We start from the raw sequence: 25335 nt of genomic DNA on the forward strand, positions 1-25335 counted from the left end.
TCAAGAAACATTTCTTATTCTTATTATATTAATGTTGAAAGCAGTTGTGCTGCTTAATATTTTATATGAAACTGTTATACATTTTTAAGCATTCTTTGATGAATACAGTAGAAAGTTTAAAAGAAAAGATTTACCGTCACTTTTGATCAATTAAATGCATCCCAGTTGAGTAAGAGTGTTAATTTCTTGAAAATAAATACAAATAAAAAATATCTAACTGACCTCAAACTTTTGAACATTATAGTGTACATTTGAATAAAAAATTTTGCTAACATTTTTTCTTTTCCATTGGTGATCAGATTTTCGGACCCCGTTTACACAGCAGTGAAACAATAACCAATAGCTTACATATTTTAGTCCAAATATTTAAAACCAATTTCTGCCAAACATTTAATACACCTGAAGTGTATTCATTCCCTTATACATTGAGGTTGACTATCTGAAAATGATCATCTAAAAAACAATATGGCAGTTGTTTTGCTGCTGTGAAGACAAAGATAAAATGTGTATTACACTGGCCTTTATATTTGATGCATTTTTTAATGTTTCTTCTGTTGCAGTCTTAGAAAAAACCCAATCTAATATGTGAAGTGTAAAAATCAAGCATTGTTATTTGGATCAGTCCTTCAATTTGATCTTTATCTTTTGTAAATGTAACCGTGAAACATTCCTCTGCACACCTTTCATTATAATGTTACTGCTTACCTGTAGTTCTTCTAACAGTTGCCATGTTCATCCGATACCTTCTTCATATATGACTTAATATATAATAACCAATTAGGAAAACACAAGTTGTCTCTGCCATGTGATAGCCAATAGGAGGGCCTGGATTTACCCAAATGTCAGTCAAGCTTGTTATGTCACGAAGTGCCCATTATCAAGGTCATTATCTGATGATATAGATGTTAAACATCATGTTATTTTGCACATGCCAATGAAATCAACCTGTTCAAATGAGTGTTGCGAACTGGGTACTTTTGGCAGATTGAAAAATAGCTCATTTTATGTCAAATGTCTTTGCAGGCCTGGTTAGGCATCTGGTTAGGTAGGTAGCATGGTCATTTTTCTCTCCTTTTGGCTTCCGTCTGCCTCATACCAGTGGTGTTTACACATGAATGTAAAAATAATAATATTGATTTAATAAAGAACTTTCATATCCCTGGAGGCTTGATGTCATAATTTATTTATATAAGATTCACCCTTTTTCTAATTAAAGAAATTTACACATGCACACACATGTGTGTGTGTGTGTATATATATATATATATATACCTATATATATATAACTGTTGCATTATGGAAATACATTGACTTTAATAATTAACCTATTAATCAATTAGACAACAGATTTATCTATATGCATAGCCTAAAACCAAGCCCCGTTTGAATGGGTTAATGCATGTGATGGCACATAAAGCTGCTTGTCCTCTTTATCCTAGACTTGACCCTATAAACATACACATTCACATCAAGGATAAGGCAAGACTGATTTACACGTCGTGCTCTATGAAGACTATTAAAATAAATTATGTTTGAAAACCCAGGAGGCTTTAGTTCAGGTATTGTAGTCCTGATATATAGCACTCCTCAATCCTCTTTTGAGTCCTACATTTAACAGAAAAGTGCTGGAGCAAAAAAAGGATGTTAACTAACTTTTTGACTAATCTCAGAGCAGCTAAAGCATAGCCCTCTATAATGTATCTCATAGAGCCTTGTTTTAAAAAGAGAGATATGTGAAAACGGACTGCGCAGAGTATGTTTTTATATGTTTGTAACATAACAGCTTTCCCACAGTGTTTGATAATCACGACAAATCATTCTAACAGCAGCTCAGAAAGACATGTCTTCCCGGAGGATTTCGGTTACACAGAGGGACAGCACATTTACATATTCTGTGCATTTGGTTGATGGGCAGTTATTGCTGATGGTTTGATTGTGTTTCAGGAGAACAGAGTGAAAAAAAAGGTGCTGAGTCATTGGTTTAATTATGCTTATGGACCGATGGAGGAGGAATTAATATTCATGGTAGAGAGCATGTGGGAATGACCACAGTCTGAAGAAATAAGTTAGAAACCAAAGTAAGCTATAAAGCAGACATCACAGAAAATATTAAGAATAAGCTCTTACTGTAGTTAATTGACATGTATTGTTGTAAATATAACACGGTTGCTACAATAATGCAATCTGTCCGTTTCACTGAATTTTGTAGCCTCTCACCAAACTTTGAAGTCTCAAAACGTATTGGCAGGCGCTTATGAAAGAGAGCAAAAGTATTTGCATTATTAAAAGTAAGTCTTTCATCAGAATGATTTTGAAACTGATATTTCAAGGGGGAACTAAAATTCAGTTGTTTTAAGTCATGAAATGATAAATACTCCTAAAGATCAACTTTTAAATGTCTATGCTACCTTTTATGATTCTATTAGTAGATTGGTACAACATGATTTTTCAAGTTATTGTTATGGTTATCGGAGTATCCTACATTTTAAAACAAACTTCAACAACTGTCTTATTTGTTGTAATTTCTTTGTAATTATGTGTGTAATCTTCTGGCAGTTTCTGAGTGAAAATTGTCCATACACCAATTTTTGTCAGTTTTGTTTGTTATTATCTGTTTCTATTGACAAATTCTGCTTCACAACACAACTGCTGCTTACAATGTGAGTTTCATCAGTATTGCATTGATATATTGATATATATCTCAAGGATCATAATAGATTGAAGTACTTCATTGATCACCGGGGAGAAATGCGTATGAGGCAAACGAGGAAATATGAAGCAATCAAAAGCAATCACAGCTGCTTCCTCCAGTGTAGAGTTTTATTACAAAATCATTTCCTCTCATCACCCAGTAATACATATGGGTATTTGTTTTTTGAATGAGTGTGCAGCACACAGGCAGACGGCTGTGAACTTCTGGGTGATGTCAAATGAATACTTCATTTAGTTTGCCCACAGCACTTCTGATTTAATATGTACTGATGCCTTTAAGTGTATGTGAGTGTGTTGGACTCACAGTCATGCATCAGAGCTCCACCTATACACACTGAACCGAGGGAAGGGTACCAGGTGCAGGATGTAGGGTCTATGCATCCACTCCCACACACTTTCTTTGTCACTGTGCCCACCCAGACTTTGCCAGCCCCTCCCAACAGGACAGGGAGACCCCTTTCTGCCTGTGTGTGGATGAAATCCAAAGAAATCAAGCTCTCTGCAAGACACAGTTCAGTCTAGCACAGACTCAAACAGCGTTTGCTGCTATCACTGGCTTAAGAGTCTCTTCCTCGGGGACCGAACTGCTTGGGGTGAACATCTTATGGAGATAAAGTGGGAGTATTTGGATATTTGACGAAGTGGAAAAATGCAAGATAGGAGGTTTGTTTCAGAGGGTCCAGTGATGAAGGCTCTACCCGAAACGGGGTTCTTCTCCACGCCTCTCACCCGGCAGGGTAACAGCATCTTCGCCGTCCAGCAGCAGGACTACTCTGCTATGATCTGGCTTAGAAGAAGAGATAGAATGGAAAGGGTAAGGCTGACCGCTGATATTGACAGTAACTGCTGACCGCTGCCCTTTTCCCCTCCACCTGTAACCATGCAGGCACACACAGCACACAGGGTGAAGTGGGCAGGTCTGTGTGTCTTTGTGGAGAGTATGTTGTTTTTGACACTGTACAACTGCAATTCTATCTGTCTTTCTGTCTGTCTGTCTGTCTACTTAGAACATTATGTATACACAACCTCTTACTGTAGGATTTCCTAAGTGTTTGTGTATGATGGAATTATAGGAGGTTCAAACTATTGGCATGGAAATGTTACTTACACAAACAATGCAAAACATACCCCACAGTAATTTACTTTTTAAATACAACTAATTTAGAAATTACCTTAACAGGTACATGATGATGCAAATATATGCAATGTAAAAATACATCTAATATCATAATTGATTTATTTATTTAAAGGTTGCATTGTATAATTCAGCATTTTATTCATTTTGACAATTTAATCAAGTACCTGTCAAAATAAAATAGATCTGAAAGATATGAATATCCATATAGGCAAACATGTTCATTAAAATGATGTCTTAATGTAACTGTAACAAACAATTAAGATTCAGATTGAATGATTTCACTCTATAGGTAATGGAAAATAATCAAAATGTCTGTAATGTAATCTGGAATTATTCAGTAAAATTAAATAACAATTACTGTGCACCAGCAAACATGCAAAACCACTATCTTCTCTAATCCAGAGCAGATCATTAAGCCTCAAAGATCTGACCATTTTACTTTAAAGTGTGCCCACAAATCTCCATTGACAACTATCTCTCTATGACAACATACATACTAACTTTTAATGTTCAACATAAAATGTATACAATGTCAAAATATTATTTTATTATATAGATTCAGATTATTGACCAATTTTTATTATTATTAATTATTTTTAATTGTTTATATTATAACGACTGTATTATTGTCATTTAAAATTATACCATTTAACATCAAAACTGCTTTTTTTTTAAACGAATCTCACGCATGTTGATGTTTAGATGAAAGCTGGTCAGTGAATGTGCTTAACTGAGATTTCGTGAAAGAGAAAGATGAGAATGAAGGAAGATCTTGTGATTGGTTCCATTCACATGTAACAATTTCAAGTCAATAATACAATCCACCAAAGAGCAAAAAACTCTGTCACAACTATTTTTTTTATTTGTTTGCTATGTGTCCAAATATAAGGATTACATGCCGAGATACTAGCATTCGTCTTTATTTTTATAAAGTGTAAAAAACAGTTCAGTGCATGTTAAAATCATCAGAAGATTCGGTCACACTGGACCTTCCTCAGTGTTACCATTGTATTGAATTTATTACTATTCTTTTTTAAATATTAAATTCCTCACATATCAACACAAGTGTAGTCATTTCAATAAATGAATCAGTGACAGACCATTTACTTCTTTGGCAATGTCCAAATATTTCCATAGAAGATTCAGAAGAAGAAAATGTAATTCAAAATCTCCATACAGTCAGTCACAATAATCGACCAACATGGAATAGATATGGAGGAAAAAAGGAACTGAATATAAAAATGAACCATTTCAATAGAATTTAAACACTGAGGAAGGTCCTGCTTGACCAAATCTTCTGTTGATTGCATGCACTGAGCACTTTTTTGCAGTATACAAATGCATCTCTGCATGTAATACTTTTATTTGGATACATACCAAACGAGTTTCAAAGATTTAGTTTTTTTGCTCTTTGCTGGATTCAACAGTATAAATGCGATTTAGTGGCATCTATGGTCAATATGAGAAAGGATGGGTACATCTTTTTTACAACACGTTAAATTTAAAAATACAGCCAAATATTATACTTGTATACAAAATAATTAAATGCATTATTCATTATATTTATGGAATATTTAAAACATTATTTCAAAACATATTGTAAATCATTTAGGTGACAGGGCTTAAGCAGTCAAAAATGTTATAATTGCAAAAAATACAAAACATGAGTGCGATACTGTATTGCCGTAATGAGGATCTAGAAAAAAATCAATGACAATGATGAGAATGACTATAAAAAAAAGAGGAGCAAAACTTTCATTACTGAGAATTTGATAATGAAAAAATTCTGAATGGTCCTGAAATAGGCTTCATTCTCTTTAGGCAAAAAAATCATTTCTTTTGAATTTGGGGTGATTTGTGGCCTGGGCATGTTTTGGGAGGTTGACATACTGTATATCTGGATGATGCTAGCATGCTGCAGTAAACCAGAGCATTTCTTCATGTCCTCTGTTAGCTGTGTACTGTAGCAGGCAATTTCATTTGGCTTGCTGGGTCTGTCTCTACAGTATATGTCTTTCTCTCTTAGTGAAATGAGTCACACAGGAGTTGTATGGAGGGAAGTGTGCTGTGCCTTCCCCGATAAGACCTGATTACCTTTTCTGTCCCTGTGTTTCTTTGATATAAAAATATATCATCCTCAGTTACTAATCTTTGATTTCTTGTAACGACTGGGTGAAGGAGTGGCAGGAAGCAAGTGCGAGATAAATGTAATTTAATGAAGACAATGATACAAGACAATACTGATACACAAATGACGCTGGTAGGAATGCACAGTCCAGGATTGTGGCAATGAGTGACGAATCCGGAAGGCGGAGGTGAGTAGGCAGCAGGAGAGGGTGACACAGGAACTGCGGGGAAGCGAGCCGAAATCAAAGGTCACAAACATGAAACAACGCTCTCAAAAACACAAGACGCTAGACAGGCCAATATATAGGATGAGTAATGAGTGACAGCTGTTGCTGATGACAATTAACGGAGACGCCCACAAACTAATCAGTGCTGACGTGTAACACACAGACTTCACCCATACAGTGCAAAACACTTCTCATTTAACCTAAAACCCAATTACGTAACCAGGCCACTCTACCTGTTATTGTAGCACCTTTGGCTGTTGTAAAAGTGTAGTGCTTGATCAAAGCAGAGGTTTCATTCCTGGCTCAACAGATCTTTCTGTTTAGCCTTTGGGTTCAGACCGAAGTCTTTGAGATAAAGCTTCGAATGTTTCAAGTGCTCAGGAGGGACATCTTGTCCTTAGACAACCCAGTCTCTCTCTCTCTCTCTCTCTCTCTCTCTCTCTCTCTCTCTCTCTCTCTCTAGTGTATCATCCGCTACTTTAAGAAACTAGTAATGTCCTGCAGATGCAGAAGTGCTGAAGGCAGGGACCTCTACACTTCCTTTTTTTCAGATTGCTGTAACCCTGCAATATTTTAGTTTTAATATTATTTTGTCCTATAGTGTTTAATTTTCTCTAATTTTAATCACTGTGTTTTATATATATATATATATATATATATATATATATATATATATATATATATATATATATATATATATATATATATTTTTTTTTTTTTGTTGTTTTTTTTGTTTTTGTAGAACAGTGGTATACCCACCACTTATATTCCTTAACTTTTTGAGCGATGAATATTAACAATATTTCAGAAAAAATCAAGTATTTATAGACTGTTCTCTAATTTTAATCTCCATATATAACAGTAACAGTTCATTAGCATTATCTTAAATTGCAGATATTTGGTTTTGTTTTATATCTCTTCCACTTTATACTGTCCTTGGATTATTTAGAATTTACAATGGCTTCATATCAGATTAATCTAAATATTATAAGGTTTAACAAGCAGGAACCAATAGCCGCGTTTCCACTGACGAGCTTAAACCGGGCGTGCTAGACATAGACAGTAAAAGAAATGGACACAGCGACCCCATTGGATTCAACGGAGAAAAATGAAGTCAATTAGAAGCACGCACTTCCTGGGGGTCGAGCGTACTGCGCAGACTCAAACTGAGCTTGATGACGTAGATGTCACGTGAGCAACCTGTAAGTCTTCTAATCGCTGTGCCAAGAGAAATCTGAATCACCCACCGAATCTTGCAGAGAAGGCGAGCATGAACAGGAGCAAATTATGGTAAGTATTCTGATTAATTATCTCCCTTGACTTTATGCCTCCACGTCCCCCCGATAGCCTCATTGTAAAAAAGCCCATGTTCAGTTTGCGTTCTTTTATTATAAGGGCTGTACAGCTTTTATGTTGGTCATTGAATTTAACTGAGAGGGCGTGGCCTGTTTGGTGATCGCGCGAGAGTGGATCAGTTTTCAATGCGCGAATGGCAGAGTAAAGCATAGGTCCTGCAGTCTTCCATTTAAAGCGGCAAATAATGCGAATTAAGATCTCTTTCTGTAGCGATTTCACTTTGTGAACTACAGGGAGAATATTTGTGATCTCGATTAGCATTGGATGATGCTTAATTGTCTCAGACTTCTCGTTGAAGTTTCCTTCATGACCATTTGGAATGTGCGTCATTGATGACCAACCACATTTAGAGTCATACACAGCAACGGGATAAATCAATAATAAGCATCTTAGACTTTGGATTCATCATCGTTGAATCTTCATCGTGCATCAGGAGACTACAGCTTAATGACCAGCTTCACATCTCTATCCTGACATCTGAACATCTTAAAGAACTGTGGAGACCAACACAGACTGTTGCACCCCTTGTTTCCACTACATATTTGGGAAATCAACCTCCATCTGTATCCTTGAAATACAAATCTGTTGAAGTAATTCAATTTGTTTGTTTATTATTTTGCATAGGCCTATGCTCTTTACATGTACATTTGATTTGCTATTTTGTGATCTACTTTTATGGTAAATATGTACATTGTGTTTTTGATCATTGATATTCAGCAACATAAAGAGTTAATCATTCCAATTAAGTACAACTGCCTCCTCTTCATTTCTCTCGTGGCCATTGGACATCAGATGTGGTAATCGACTCTCTGAGACTGTTGACACTGTAGTAGTAATTGGTGCAATACAGTTTCTTCCAAACATTTTATGGTTATAACCGTCTCCGCAATGATGTACAGACCCAGAGAGAAAATGGTAGAGGATGAGGTGGTTAGGCCACGCAGAATAACTCGACAACCATTCTATCTTCAGGATTATGTGGTTAGTTATCCTCAGAGACAACTTACATTTGCAGATGAGCAAGTTAATGCTGTAACAAATGCTGATGTTCTCTCTTGTATTCGTGAAATGAGAGAGGAAAGCAAGCAGCTGCGGCAAGATGTGCAACGCATTTCAGATATAATCGCTAGTTCTCCTGTCTTAGCTCAGCCACAGGTTTCATCACCTTCACAGTGTTCTCTTAGTGCAGAGGATAGAGTTTCTTCTACACCAGTAGCTACTAGCATGTTGGTTTCTAAGCAGAAAGATCAGAATCCCAATCAATCTGAGCATGTTCCGTTGGTGCCCCCTAGGGATGAGTCCTTGCATTCACGTCATGATAACTATCAAGATCTTATCAAAGATCTTACTAATTGTTTAGAGAGAGTAGGCAGGCTGAGTGGTAGCCAGTTAAATTCAGGCCAGTCAACCCCTCAGTATATTGAACCTCCTCAAGGTGAGAATGACTCTCCGCAACATGTTACTGGCCAAAGTGCTACTGTCAATGGTTTGCAGCATCGGCAGTCTGATTCTCCTTATCACCAGTCAGAGTGTGCCATGTCGTTGCAGGCCAATCCTCCATGCTACCCACCTCGGGATTTCAGTCATTCTCCAGCAGAGGCACATACTTTACATTCACATTTAGAGTATCGGCCCATTAGAAATCTTCATGATCCATGCTCTGAGGACAGGGTGCACCCTTCACATAGAACTGGTTTAACTGATCGTTCTAGTCTTTATCGTCAACGGGAACGGAGAACAAACCAATATGGTGGCAATGAACAGCTGTATCCCTCTAATCGTTCATACCCATTTTTAGACCAAGATCTGAACCGTCCTTGGCACCCATTGCCAGTGCAATATCGTGGACCTACACCCACCATCCCAGACTTCATTCATGATGATCCACGAGAGTTCGCCAGACTGAAGCTTGCTTTAGACAATGTTCTGCCCAACGATGCCTCAGAATCTTTCAAGTTTCAGATACTCATGGATCATTTGAAGTTGGAAGATGCTTTACTTGTTGCAGATTCTTACAGTCACAGCCATTCTCCTTTCAGTGACACTATGCAAGCTCTTACCGACATGTATGGGCAACCACATCAGCTGGCATTGCAGCGGATCACCAGCTTGATGGATGGGCCCAACATTAAAGGTGGTGATGTCAAAGCTTTCAAGGGATTTGCTCTTCGTGTTCGAGCCTTAGTCGGAATGTTGAATCAGTTGGGTAGCCCAGGCTGGACTGAGTTGAAGTGTGGTTCTCATGTATCTCGTCTCTTAGCTAAGTTACCTTATGACCAAAGAGCCAATTTTAAGAAATTTGTTAACCCTCTTCAAACTCCCATTCCAACTTTACTTGATTTGGCTGATTGGCTTGAATATGAGGTTTGTGTGCAAGTAGAGGGAAGCCAGTACGGTACATACCCTGATCATGAGAAGCATGGTTTCCGCAAAGAGAAGAAGCCTGGATTCACGCCTCGAAAGCTGACCACTGTTCTGCATGGAGGAGAACAGAAGCAAGTGCCATCTGAGAATCCAAAGACAGGGATGGCATCCTCTGAAAGGGATCAGGATAAGCCCAAAAGGTATTGTCCGTTCTGCGATACCATCCAGCATTACATGAATCAGTGTTCCAATTTTAAGCTCTTGAACAAAGGCCAGGTTGAGAATTGGATCAAGATGGGCAATAGATGCTGGAGATGTGGCCGAAGTCATCAGATCTCAAAGTGTACACTGAAAGCTAAGTGTAAGAAATGGAATAGGAAACATCTTGAGGTTCTTCATGATGTTAATACCAATTCTAATATCTCTATTAGAAAGGGCATCAAGTCTAATAGAAAGGGCATCAACAGAGAGTCAGAAGGAAGCGCAGGACCCATAAGTTCCACTTCACAGACCTTGTATCTTGACCGTCCCACGAGCAGAAAGCAAGTGCTACTGAAACTGAGTCGGGTTGTGATTCAGAATGGCGACAAATCGTTAGAGACCTTTGCGGTACTGAACGACCGATCGGAACGAACAATTCTGCTGCATGAGGTCGCTCAACGTTTAGGCCTTCAAGGTACCGTTGAAGACTTGGCACTTCATACTGTGAGGCATGAGGTTCACATCATCCATGGACGTTCTGTGTCCTTCTCAATAGCTCCAGCCTCACAACCTGACAAATCATTCACTATTCAAGGCGCCTTTACGGCTAAAGAACTGGGACTTGTCCAACATACTTATCCCATCACTGATTTAGAGCGAAAGTACCGCTATCTTAGAGATCTGCCCTTGAACGATATCAACCAAGCCCAACCATTAGTGCTTATTGGATCAGACTATCCACATTTGATCACACCAGTGGAGCCAGTGAGATTGGGACCGAAAGGAGGCCCAGCAGCTGTACATACAAGGCTTGGGTGGACGTTGCAGGGTCCATCGAAGTTCCTTCGTCCTCGTCTTCAGCCGCAGGAGTGCTTCTTTGTTTCTTGTGTGACACCAAATTCTGAACTCTTCAACCAGGTTGAAAGGCTATGGAAACTGGACATTCTGCCTTATCGATCAGACAAGGCAGTCACTCGCTCACGACAAGATGCAGAAGCCCTGCGCATTCTGGAAGAAAAGACCATCAGAATTAATGTGGATGGAGTAAATCGATACGCTACCCCATTACTCTGGAAAGAGTCACTTTCCCCATTAAATGCGCCGAAGGAAGCTGTCATGGCTCACTTATGTAGTATGGAGAGACGACTATACAAAGAGCCACAAATGGCCGCTACTTACAATGCTGAAATTCAGAAGTTGCTGCAGGCAGGCTACTTCATCTTACTATCATCACAGGAGTGTGCATTGAGTCCTCATTCATGGTTCATACCACACCATATGGTCCATCATAATGGTAAGGGCCGTATCGTATTCAATTGCTCCTTCGAGTTCCAAGGCCAGTCTCTAAATGAGAACCTCTTACCTGGGCCTACTCTTGGGGCAAGCTTGTTGGGAGTTCTCCTCCGCTTCAGGGAGCACCCGGTAGCTGTCTGCAGTGACGTGAGAGGTATGTTTCATCAAGTCCGTCTCCTTGATGAAGACAAGCCATTCCTCAGATTTCTGTGGCGTAAGGGCAATAATGCTGAGCCTCCAACAGTCTATCAGTGGGAAGTATTGCCCTTTGGAACCACCTGTAGCCCCTGTTGCGCTATATTTGCCCTTCAGTCCCATGTCGGGAACTACTTTGAGCCAACAGATGATGTGCGTCAATCTGTTGAATGCAATTTCTATGTCGACAACTGTCTAAAAAGTGTCCCAGATGAAGCACAGGCTGAGAAACTAGTAAACAGACTACAGCACCATCTAATGAAGGGTGGATTCGAGTTGCGACAATGGGCCAGTAATGTTCCTACGGTCCTTCGCCACTTTCCTTCTGAGCTGAAATCAAAGAGCAGTGAGATCTGGCTTAGTCATGAAACAGCCAATCCTCAGGAACGTACTCTTGGACTGATTTGGCATTGCAAATCTGATACTTTAGCATACAAACCATATCAGAAGGAGAAAGGTGAAACCACCATGCGCAAGATCTATCGCACACTTGCCAAGCAATATGATCCCATTGGGTATCTGATTCCTTTCACTACAAGAGCCAAGATCATAGTGCAGTTGCTCTGGGACAAGAAACGTGGCTGGGATGATCCTTGCCTCCCAGCTGATTTACTTGCCGCTTGGCATCAGTGGGAGAGTGAGCTCCCTCAGTTGTCCCAGATCTCTCAGCCAAGATGCTACAGCTCCAGCATCCAGCATGCGATCAAGAATCGCAGTGTTCATGTATTCTGCGATGCTTCTGAGAGAGCTTATGGCTCTGTAGCATACATGAGTACTGAGGATGAGCAAGACAATATTCAGGTAGCTTTCTTGGCTGCAAGATCTAGGGTCCCTCCAAAAAAGCAGCTCTCCATATCACGCTTAGAACTTTGCGCTGCACTGACAGGTGCACAGCTGGGTGATGTATTAAAGAAAGAGCTGAGTTTAGACATCCACGACTTCGTGTATTGGACTGATTCTACCACGGTCCTTGCATGGCTGCAATCTGATTCTTGCAGGTACAAAGCATTTGTGGGAGTCCGAGTCACTGAAATACAAGAGCTGTCTGACCCAAAATCCTGGCGCTATGTAGATTAATCTAATAATCCTGCCGATGACATTACACGAGGTTTGGCACTGATGCAACTGGCTCAAGACACTAGATGGAGGCAGGGTCCAGCTTTCTTGACACAACCCAAGTGCAACTGGCCGAAGGCACCTGAATATAAAACCCCTGATGATATTCAAGAACTCAAGAAACCTGTATTCTGTGGGGTACTTTGCGAGACTGCAACACCTGTCATTCCAGACGTCCATCAATTTAGTAGCTATCAAGAGCTGCTAGAGGCCACGGTGCGGTCCCTGCAAGGGGCGGCTAGCAGTAGGGAACCGGCAGATGCAGATGACTACCATGATGCAGAATTGACTCTTCTGCAGCATTGCCAAATGCAAGACTTCCCTGAAGAGTTTTCCTTACTCAAGAAAGGAAATACTCTCCCCACCAGCAGTCGACTCACAGGACTTGCACCTGAGCATGATAAAGATTCCAACCTGATGAGAGTGGGAGGCAGACTTAGAAGATGTGACAGTTTGGCCAAAGACGTTTTACATCCTGTGATCTTATCTCCGACTCATCCAGTTGTGAAACTCCTTATTAAGCACTATGACACCCAGTTACATCATCCAGGACCTGGAAGGGTGTATGCTGAGCTACGGCGAAAGTTCTGGATTTTACGGGGGAGAGAAGCAGTGAAGAAACATCAGCGCTACTGCCCTGAGTGCCAAAAGTGGAGAGGCTGACCAGAAATTCCAAGGATGTCAGACATTCCACCTTCCAGCCTTAGGCTATTCAAGCCTCCTTTTTTCTCCACTGGGGTTGACTGTTTTGGTCCCTTTACAATAAAACTGGGCCGCCGCACAGAGAAAAGGTGGGGTATTCTCTATATGTGCCTCACCACTCGAGCGGTCCATCTTGATCTTCTGGACCATATGGATGCTGATTCATTCTTGTTGTCCCTCAGACGCTTTATCCGTAAAGACGTAAATACGTATTTTACGTAAAGGAAAGCCCTACGAGCTTCTGTCTGATCAGGGAACTAATTTCAGAGGGGGGAATAGAGAAATGGAAGAGGCTTTCGAACAGATGCAACCCACCCTCAGAGATCAGCATGGTTAAAGAACAGATCAGGTTCCGATTCAATCCTCCCAGTGCACCGCACTTCGGGGGATCGTGGAAGAGAGAGGTGAGGTCTGTGAAGACAGCCCTACGGACCACATTAGGCGCCCAGATTGTCACTGAAGAGGTTTTGAGGACAGTCTTAATAGAGGTCGAGGGCATCTTAAATTCAAGACCTTTGGGTTATGTCTCTGGTGATGTAGCTGATCCAGATCCTGTAACTCCAAACTCATTGCTCATGGGGCGGCCTGACTCCTCACTACCTCAGATAGTTTATCCTGAGTCTGATCTTCTAAGTCGAAAAAGGTGGAGACACAGTCAGATTCTCAGTGATCATTTCTGGAAACATTTCATACATGACTTTCTGCCTACATTACAGGCTCATCAGAAATGGAACAGAGAAAGAGAGAACATTACAGTTGGAACGGTAGTCCTTATAGTTTGAGAGTTGGAGAGCAGTTACCGAGAGCATTCTGGCGAGTGGGTACTGTTTCATCCATCCTTCCTAGCTCTGATGGTAGGGTCAGAACAGCTGTTGTTAAAGTCAAGGATCATACTTACACCCGACCAGTTGCCAGATTGATTAGATTACCTGCTTTACCGCAGGACACAGATGACACACAGAAATAGATTTACAACAGGCAAATTTGTCCACCAAATTTGGGGGCGGCTGTAAAAAAGCCCATGTTCAGTTTGCGTTCTTTTATTATAAGGGCTGTACAGCTTTTATGTTGGTCATTGAATTTAACTGAGAGGGCGTGGCCTGTTTGGTGATCGCGCGAGAGTGGATCAGTTTTTAATGCGCGAATGGCAGAGTAAAGCATAGGTCCTGCAGTCTTCCATTTAAAGCGGCAAATAATGCGAATTAAGATCTCTTTCTGTAGCGATTTCACTTTGTGAACTACAGGGAGAATATTTGTGATCTCGATTAGCATTGGATGATGCTTAATTGTCTCAGACTTCTCGTTGAAGTTTCCTTCATGACCATTTGGAATGTGCGTCATTGATGACCAACCACATTTAGAGTCATACACAGCAACGGGATAAATCAATAATAAGCATCTTAGACTTTGCATTCATCATCGTTGAATCTTCATCGTGCATCAGGAGACTACAGCTTAATGACCAGCTTCACATCTCTATCCTGACATCTGAACATCTTAAAGAACTGTGGAGACCAACACAGACTGTTGCACCCCTTGTTTCCACTACATATTTGGGAAATCAACCTCCATCTGTATCCTTGAAATACAAATCTGTTGAAGTAATTCAATTTGTTTGTTTATTATTTTGCATAGGCCTATGCTCTTTACATGTACATTTGATTTGCTATTTTGTGATCTACTTTTATGGTAAATATGTACATTGTGTATTTGATCATTGATATTCAGCAACATAAAGAGTTAATCATTACAATTAAGTACAACTGCCTCCTCTTCATTTCTCTCGTGGCCATTGGACATCAGATGTGGTAATCGACTCTCTGAGTCGGTTGACACTGTAGTAGTAATTGGTGCAATACAGTTTCTTCCAAACACTCATAAACAGTAAAAGATTGTCTGCGAGCTTCACCTCCTGTCCATATGGTAATTTCTCTACTGTGCGACAGAGTCGCTGGTTATGACGCAATCGTTAGCCTATTTTTTTTACAAAAACTGCATCTACGAGACCATAACGTAAGATGCAAGGTAATGGAGCCTTTTATACATTTTTGTGTTTCTTTAGAAATAATTAATGGACAAATAGAGTCTTTAAACACCTCAGATGTAAAGTTATTCGCTGTCAAAGTGACGCCAAAATGAATGGGAGTCAATGGAATGCTAACAGCAGGTGGGGGTCCGCTAGCCAATGGCGGTGCCCAGGGGTGCTTCAAAAAAATATGAAACCCTGCCCCCCTCGTGCTAGTGCGTGCCAGGGCCAGTTGCGTTTCCACTTAGACTTCCGGGGCTTGATCGTGCATCGCCGTGGCTTCCTCGGGGCCAACGGCCAGGGTTTTTTGGGCCCAACGAAAACCTTGGGCCAAAGCGGGCCAGCTGGGGCTAGAGGAGGGGTTATGAACAAAGGCGGAGTTTCTCCACGTCTGGAGAGCGTCAGCGCGGATCATTTCAGAAAGATAACAGCTATATAACTTTAGCATTAAAGACTTTTTAAAATCAGTTGAGTTCAAAAATCACTTTTACTCAACAGCGAGTGTTTGAAATAACTTGATCCGATGTAATTATAATCACTAAACAAGGCAGAAATCTTTATAAGCGATGTAAAAGATTATGCACGCTAAACATTAATGTTACCATAGTAAACATGGTAAATGCAACCAGGAGAGATCAGACGTCAGCTTCTTATTCTCTATCACAATCGTATAATTATTTAGTAACTTATATTATCTGTCACAAGTCTTGTCTCGAGAGTTTAGCTCCACGTTATTTCATAAAAAATCAGAATCAGAATCAGAATCAGAAATCAGAATCAGAAAGAGCTTTATTGCCAAGTATGCTTGCGCATACAAGGAATTTGTTTTAGTGACATAAGCTTCCAGTAAACAGAGACAACAACACACAGACAAAAAATAAAAAATAACAAAAAAATTACAGGAGATTTACAAATTGGCAAATAAATAAGTGTATAAACAATTGTGCTATAAATGATAATGGAATAGGATTGAGTGAGATGCAGGAATGTTCTAGGATGGAGGGGTAACAAATAAATATAAGGATATTGCACATTTTTGCATAAGTTTAAGTGGGAAACATTTAACTGTTCATGAGGTAGATTGCCTGGGGGAAGAAACTATTCTTGTGCCTTGCTGTTCTTGTATTTGCGGCTCTGAGGCGCCGGCCAGATGGCAAAAGTTCAAAGATGGGGTGACTTGGATGTGAGGGATCCAGAGTGATTTTCTGAGTCCTTTTCCTCACTCTGGATGTGTACAGTTCTTGGAGGGTGGGCAGGGGAGCACCAATAATCCTTTCAGCAGTCCGAACAGTTCTCTGTAGTCTTCTGATATCTGATTTTGTAGCTGAACCAAACCAGACAGTAATTGAAGTACACAGGACTGACTCAATGACGGCTGAGTAGAACTGTTTCAGCAGCTCCTGTGGCAGGTTAAATTTCCTCAGCTGGCGAAGGAAGTACAACCTTTGTTGGGCTTTTTTCACAATGGAGCCAATGTGATTGTCCCACTTCAGGTCCTGAGAGATGGTGGTTCCCAGGAATCTGAATGACTCCACTGCAGTCACAGTGCTGTTCATGATGGTGAGTGGGGAAAGTGCAGGGGGGTTTCTCCTAAAGTCCACAGTCATCTCCACTGTTTTGAGCGTGTTCAGCTCCAGGTTGTTAAGACTGCACCAGACAGCCAGCTGCTCAACCTCCTGTCTGTAAGCAGACTCGTCACCGTCCTGGATGAGGCCGATGACTGTAGTGTCGTCTGCAAACTTCAGGAGCTTGACAGAGGGGTCTTTAGAGGTGCAGTCGTTGGTGTACAGGGAGAAGAGCAGAGGGGAGAGAACACATCCCTGAGGGGCACCAGTGTTGGTGGAGCAGCTGTTTGACATGAATTTCCCCAGTCTCACTAACTAACCAGATCACCAGAAAGCTGGTGATCCACTGACAGATAGAGCTAGGAACAGAGAGCTGGGTCAGTTTGGTCTGGAGGGTTGTTGGGATGATGGTGTTGAAAGCCGAACTAAAGTCCACAAACAGGATCCTCACATAAGTCCCTGTTTTGTCCAGATGTTGCAGGATGAAGTGCAATGCCATGTTGATTGCATCATCCACGGACCTGTTTGCTCGGTACGCAAACTGCAGGGGGTCTAGTAAGGGTCCAGTGATGTCCTTCAGATAAGCCAGAACCAGTTTTTCAAACGACTTCATGACGACAGACGTTAGAGCCACAGGTCTGTAGTCGTTAAGTCCTGTTATCTTGGGTTTCTTTGGAATGGGGATTATGGTTGAGCGTTTGAAGCAGGAAGGCACTTCACACAACTCCAGAGATCTGTTGAAGATCTGTGAAAAGATGGGGGCCAGCTGGTCAGCACAGGTTTTCAGACAGGCTGGTGTAACGCCATCTGGGCCTGGTGCTTTTCTTCTTTTGTTTTTCTTGAAGACCTGGCGCACATCATCTTCACAGATTTGAAGAGCAGGAGGTATGGAGAGGGGGATTGCAGGAGGTGTTAATGGTTGTGTAGGGAGATGGTCAGAGTGGGTGTTGGGGGTTTCAAATCTACTATAAAACTCATTCAGGTCGTTAGCAAGTCGTTGATTAGCCTCAGTGCAAGGGGATGGTGTCTTGTAGTTTGTGGTCTTGTAGTCAGTCCTCTCCAAACTGAAGTAGAGTCGTTGGAAGTAAACTGGTCTTCCAACTTTTTAGCGTAGGTCTTTTTAGCTGCTCTAATCTCTTTGTTCAGTGTGTTCCTGGCCTGATTGTACAAGACCCTGTCCCCATTTCTGTAGGCATCCTCTTTGGCCTGACGAAGGTGTCTGAGTTTTACTGTAAACCATGGCTTATCATTGTTGAATGTTAAATAAGTCCTGGTAGGAATGCATATATCCTCACAGAAACTAATATAGGATGTTACGGTCTCTGTGAGTTCGTCCAGATCGGTGGTAGCAGCTTCAAAAACGCTCCAGTCTGTGATGTCAAAACAAGATTGTAAATCCTGCTCTGTTTCGCTGGTCCATCTCTTCACAGTCTTTACTACAGGTTTAGCAGATTTAAGTTTCTGCTTGTAGGTCGGTATAAGATGAACCAGACAGTGATCAGAACGTCCCAAAGCTGCTCGTGGAACAGAGTGATATGCATCCTTTATTGTGGTGTAACAGTGATCCAGTATATTACTGTCTCTGGTGGGACAGGTAACATGCTGTCTGTATTTTGGCAGTTCACGGGAGAGATTGGCTTTATTAAAGTCCCCAAGAATGATTAAAACAGAGTCCGGGTGTTGTTGTTCTGTGTCTGTGATCTGATCAGCGAGTTTCTGTAAAGCCAGACTTACTTGCGCTTGAGGAGGGATGTAAACACTAACCAGAATGAACGAGTGAAACTCCCGCGGCGAATAGAACGGCTTGCAGTTGATAAACTGCGTTTCTAGATCAGGACAGCACATCTTCTTTAATACAGTTACATCTGTACACCACCGTTCATTGATGTAAAAGCATGTCCCACCGCCGCGCGATTTCCCCGTTGATTCTGCTTCGCGGTCCGCTCTGAACAGCTGAAAGCCCGGCAGATGGAGTGCGCTGTCCGGTATGGCGTCATTCAGCCAGGTTTCCGTGAAACACAGAGCAGCAGAGTGAGAGAAATCCTTATTTGTCCGAGAGAGCAGAAGGAGTTCGTCCGTTTTGTTGGGTAGAGAGCGGAGATTTGCGAGATGGATGCTAGGCAACGGCGTTCGAAATCCGCGCTTCCTGAGTCTGACGAGCGCTCCCGCTCGCTTTCCCCGTCTGCGCGTCTTGAAGCGCTTGATCAGCGCCGCTGCTCCTCCGATAACAATGTTCAGTAAAACGTCTGTATAATAGAAATCCGGAAAAATATCATGTGGTGTGTTCTGCCGAATGTTCAGCAGTTCATCCCTGGTGAAACTGATCGTGTTTGTTAAACAAAAAACAGGAAAAACGAACAAAAACAGTACAAACACTGGAGAGCCAAGCACTGAAGCAGCCATGTGCGGCGCCATCTTGGATCTTATCAATTGAGGCTTGTAAAAATATAATAATGTTTTTGTTCGGGAGCTTTTATAAAAATAGAGATATTATCATTCATTCTAAATGTGACGTTCAGGCTACTGTGGCTACAGATAAACAGAAACAGACTCGACTTAATAAGCAGGCTATTTTCATAAGCGTTTAAAATAAATAAATAAAATAGAAATAAGTGTATTTATGTGTGATTAATTTGGAGTCCTGATAAATTAAATCATTATGATCAATGTAGCCTACTTATTCTATAGTTAAAACATCGATGCTTTTGAATTTTAATATTTAACAAAGCAATGCAAACAAACGGCCGCTTTTATCATGTTCCTGTGTGATCGCGCATTTGTTCCAGTGATTTATTTCTTATTCGTTTTCTGATAACTTCTCTTTGTTGGTGAAATGATGAGGTTGCGTGACGTTGTTCCTGAGAGGCGTGCAAAGGGCGTGTTTTAGTGACACGCAGAGGAGCTTCAGGCCTAACAGTGGAACAGTGGCATGCACTAGCACGAGGGGGGCAGGGTTTCATATTTTTTTGAAGCACCCCTGGGCGCCGCCATTGGCTAGCGGACCCCTACCTGCTGTTAGCATTCCATTGACTCCCATTCATTTTGGCGTCACTTTGACAGCGAATAACTTTACATCTGAGGTGTTTAAAGACTCCATTTGTCCATTAATTATTTCTAAAGAAACACGAAAATGTATAAAAGGCTCAATTACCTTGCATCTTACGTTATGGTCCCGTAGATGCAGTTTTTGTAAAAAAAAAATAGGCTAACGATTGCGTCATAACCAGCGACTCTCTGTCGCACAGTAGAGAAATTACCGTATGGACAGGAGGAGAAGCTCGCAGACAATCTTTTACTGTTTATGAGGCTATCGGGGGGACGTGGAGGCATAAAGTCAAGGGAGATAATTAATCAGAATACTTACCATAATTTGCTCCTGTTCACGCTCGGGGTGATTCAGATTTCTCTTGGCACAGCGATTAGAAGACTTACAGGTTGCTCACGTGACATCTACGTCATCAAGCTCAGTTTGAGTCTGCGCAGTACGCTCGACCCCCAGGAAGTGCGTGCTTCTAATTGACTTCATTTTTCTCCGTTGAATCCAATGGGGTCCCTGTGTGCATTTCTTTTACTGTCTATGACTAGCACGCCCGGTTTAAGCTCGCCAGTGGAAACGCGGCTATTGGTTCCTGCTTGTTAAACCTTATAATATTTAGATTAATCTGATATGAAGCCATTGCACATGGATTTTGAGCCTATTTCCTTATCCACACTTGTAGATATTGTTTGTAAGTTAAAGCCGACAGTCTCTCCACAAGATATTGTTCCTACAATATTTTTGAATTGATTGGTACATTTGTATTATCAATAATTAATAAGAGTCTATTGTCTGGAATTGTTCCAACTTATTGTAAACATGCTATAGTGCATCCGTTGCTGAAAAATGCAAACTTAGATAAGAGTGTGCTGTGCAATTATAGACCAATCTCAAAGCTTCCTTATCTAGCTAAGATCCTGGAGAAAACAGTCTTTATCCAACTTGAGTCTTTCCTTACTGACAATACTATCGGTGAAGTTTTTCAGTCGGGATTCAAAAAACAACATAGTACAGAATCTGCATTATTAAAAGTATTTAACGACGATTTTATGGCCACAGACACTGGGGGCATGACCTTACTTCTACTATTAGATCTTACAGCAGCGTTTGACACAATTGACCATAATTTTTTAATTTCACACTTAGAAAACTATGTTGGTATTCGAGGTATTGTCTTAAATTGGATTAAGTCCTACTTCCAAAATAGAAATTTTTCAGTGCAAATGGGAGAATGTACATCGAGCTCAGCGCCTTTATCATGCGGTATTCCACAAGGATCTATTTTAGCACCAGTCTTTTTTTCTCTTTATATGCTTCCTGTAGGTCAGATCATGAGTAAATATGACGTCTCCTTTCACTGCTACGCAGATGATACTCAGTTGTATCTACCCTTAAAACCAACTGTCCCTGCTGCTGTTGAAAGGCTGGCAGAGTGTCTTGGGGAGATTAAAAGGTGGATGTCTGCAAATTTTTTTTGTCTAAATGAATCAAAAACTGAAATGATTTTATTTGGTCCCTCAGAGTCCACTGACACATCTAAAATTAAATTGGGCACACTATCCCCCTATCTGAGGCTTCAAGTAAAAAACTTAGGTATAATCTGCAATAGTGCACTGAAATTTGATAAACAGATAAATCAAGTAGTCAAAATGAGTTTTTTCCAGTTAAGATTAATCGCTAAAATTAAACCCTTTGTAACACGGAAGGACCTTGAAAAGATAGTTCATGCATTTATTTTCTCAAGATTGGACTATGGTAATGCATTGTATTATGGTATTCAACACAGAAGTTTAAACAGACTGCAACTAGTCCAAAATGCGCCCGCAAGGTTACTGCCAGGCACTAGGAAAAATGAGCATATTACCCCTGTATTAAGAGAACTACATTGGTTGCCTGTTTTCTATAGGATTCATTTTAAGATACTTTTATTTGTTTTTAAGGCCCTACATGGTAATGCTCCGATATATATAGCTGATCTAATCCAGGTGAATAAACCAAAGAGAGCACTGCGCTCCGAGTCATTAAACCTCTTGGTAGTCCCGCGGACGTATAGGAAAATGAGAGGAGATCGCTCTTTTGCAGCCGCTGCTCCCAAGCTGTGGAACAGTTTACCTCCTTATATCAGAGAATGCTCCTCTCTTACAGAGTTTAAACGACAACTGAAAGCTTACTTTTTCACTTTGGCATTTGTTCATTCATGAGTGCTGTGCTAGTGGTGTAATAGGTAATTATTAATGCCGCTTGGATTATAAGGTTGTCTATGGCAATGTTTAGAATTTAAATGTGTTTTTATGATTGTTAGCTTACTCTTTGTAAAGCACTGTGGTATTATTGTGTGCTTTATAAATAAATTGAACATTGAACATTGAACATTGAACATAACAGTGGAAGCCCTGCGGTATTCTGGCCTCGGTGCTACTGGGCCGAGGCTATTAGCCCCACCCGGCCCACTTTAAGCCCTGGCTCGCACTGGCCCGACAGTGGAAATGCGGCTAATGAGACATTATAATTAATGCATGCTGAATATCTTCCTTTCTGTGGTCCTTAAAAGCAAAAACATGATCCAGTATAAAAAATAAAATATAAGCTTTTTCCAGGATAAGATGCAATAAGCACACTTTCTTGCCCTCTCCAGATGTTTTGTATATAAAAATAATGAGACCTTGTTCAGCGGGGCATGCTTTTTCAATACAGGCACAGTGATTTTATGAGTCTCTCATGTGGACAACCCCATTTATATCAATTTTTGCTCATTCGAGATCTTCCTGTGCAACTTACCGGGTGAATTCTGCCCTTTCATCAAAGTCAGCCTGACCGTATGCTGTTTCCCGGGGTTTAAAAAGCGACATCCTGCAGACAGGAGCACAGAATACACAGTATACACTGATGTGACCCTCAATATGTGTGACGCCCACACACATTCGCTGACCTTAAAACACACACACACACACACACACACAGCGGGGGCGAATGAGTCAGGTATTACAACGGGAATGTTTCTGACATCCCAGAAAAGGCTCTCATGAAAACAGGTAATGTTCATATTGGTTAATAATGCATGGAAGCATGTGATTGGGTTTCTGAGCACTGTGTATCATGCAGTGGGATCTCTCAACTCACAGCGGACAGGGAGGTCAGGTAAAGCGGTCCTAATGAGTCTTGTGGGAGAAAGACTGTCTCAGTTCTGTCCCCTAATGGTGCTCTTCTGCCAAAGTGTTGCTGTGGATCAGATGCTTCAGCTCCCAGCTTTTGTCATGGATAAATTCTGTAAGGATGCTAAAGATGTGACCTGCCTGAATTTTGACAGCTGTTATCGCTGGGAAAGATGGAGTTATATTGAAAATGGTCTCTGGTCAGTAAACTAGACAATTGTGGGATGTATTGGGTTAAAGCTCAGAGCTGCTAATTGGTTTATTTCAGTTGGACTGTCCTTATATTCAGGCCCAGCAGATTCTATACATTATTTCAGCTTTTCAGTGCTGATGGAGGTGAAAATCAGCACTATTTGTGGAAAATGTGCACTTAACTGTAGTTAATGTACACTTGTACATCAAAACTGTATTTAAAAAAAAAGAAAAAAAAAACACTTAAAAATATTTTGTAGTACTAGTACAGTTATTTGTTGACTAGCATACTAAAGCGCAAGTCTTTTTTATAATTTGAACTGTAGTGTGTTATTCTATTATTTCATTTAAATAGACTAACTTTCAACATCATGATTACTAATGTGAAATAATAAATATATTAAAAAAGTGATACAAGATTCAATAGAAATTACATTAAAATATAATTTAGTTTACCATACATATTTGTCAGTATATTCAACAGTACACTTACTATAAACCATATTTAACCAAGACAAATAATTATAATATAAATAATTATGAAATTATATATAGAGATGTACTAGCATTCAGAACACTAAACTAACTTGTTACCTTACTTTTGTGGTTACAGAAAATGCTCTAGAACCATGTATTTTAGATATTTAAATATTTTTTCAGTGACTCTTTATGCAGGTTATATTGTTTCACCAGTAGGTGGCAACAAACGACTGTCTTTATTCGTGAGATTAAATGATCTAGTTAACCGATTCGTTCAAAAACGCTGATTCGTTCAGCATTTAAAGTGACTGGATTACTCACGAAAGGAATACCCCCTACTGTGTGTAATTTTGAAATGTGTGACGGTTGTGTTATACTGTGTAAGTACATATGATATTTGTGTTTCAACAGCATTTTCAAAACACAAAGAAGTACCACCTTCATCTTCTTGCTAGCATCACATGCATGTTTTAAATGCATAGCAGACAGATCTGCTACTACAGGCAGCACATCGTAGCAATCCACACTTTCGTAACTCATTGCATTTTGTAGGACAGAAAAAAAAAATAAATAAAAAAATAACATGGTGCTAGACAGTGGTTTCCATGTGTAAAACAGTTAATTTAAAGAAACAGTGCACCCAAAAACTACAATTTACTCACTCTCTGGCATTTCAAGATGAGTTTGTTTCTTCATCAGAACAGATTTGTAGAAATATAGCATGGATCCCCAAATACTTGTTTAGAACATTTTTTTTATCAAATATTTTCAATTTTTTTTAAACTGTTTTCTCTTGTAAACAGTTCTTGATCTGTGCATATTTCTTTCCTGATTCCGACGAGGTGAATTTTCCACTGGAGCAGGCAATATTATGGACAGAGGACTCATATTTTAGCTGGAAGCAACAGTTTGAAGTTGAAAAACATCATAATGATGGAACTGTGAAGGAACTATTCCTTTAATGCTTTATTCACTCACTTTATTTTGTGGCTTTTCTTAGTAAATATTGATATAGTTGATTTATTGCATTTAATTAAATTAATTTGATTAAAATTTTTGACAGAGCTAGTTAAAATATTTATTAAACTGAAGCGAGTGACCGCCGTTTCAGTTCTGTTGACATTTGTGAATCTTTCTGCTAGGTTCTGAACCATAAGAGTAACAGATGATTGTTTTTGTGTACCATTTCAGCGTGTACAGTGCCAAGGCCTAAAATAAGTTTTCCTCCTGGCCGTATAGGGTCCTCTGTCAGAGAAGGACACAGTCAAGTTTGCTTTCCTCATTTCTGTTTATATATTACACCCTGTCTGCTTCACCTCTCCCTGGAGAAATGACTCACCTTGTATTGTCTAGGCCATCATCCTCTTTCTCTCTCTCTCTCTCTCTCTCTCTCTCTCTCTCTCTCTCTCTCTCTCTCTCTCTTTCCCCTCTCTCAGTTTTTAATTCAGTACA

The 25335-nt window shown here is 40.3% G+C and overlaps 1 protein-coding gene across 1 annotated transcript in view; it reads left to right on the forward strand.

Annotated features, from left to right (window-relative positions):
* Positions 1–3211: 3211 nt before the first annotated feature.
* The window catches only part of pld5 (phospholipase D family, member 5), a 39263-nt gene continuing 17139 nt past the window's right edge, over positions 3212–25335 (forward strand). The window contains exon 1 of the mRNA XM_059571698.1: positions 3212–3526. Within this exon, the coding sequence (XP_059427681.1) occupies positions 3362–3526 (165 nt within the window). The 5' untranslated portion in view covers positions 3212–3361. The remainder of the gene's footprint in view (positions 3527–25335) is intronic.

This window comes from Carassius carassius, chromosome 17 (genome assembly GCF_963082965.1).
Source record: "Carassius carassius chromosome 17, fCarCar2.1, whole genome shotgun sequence".
Taxonomy (NCBI): Eukaryota; Metazoa; Chordata; class Actinopteri; order Cypriniformes; family Cyprinidae; genus Carassius; species Carassius carassius.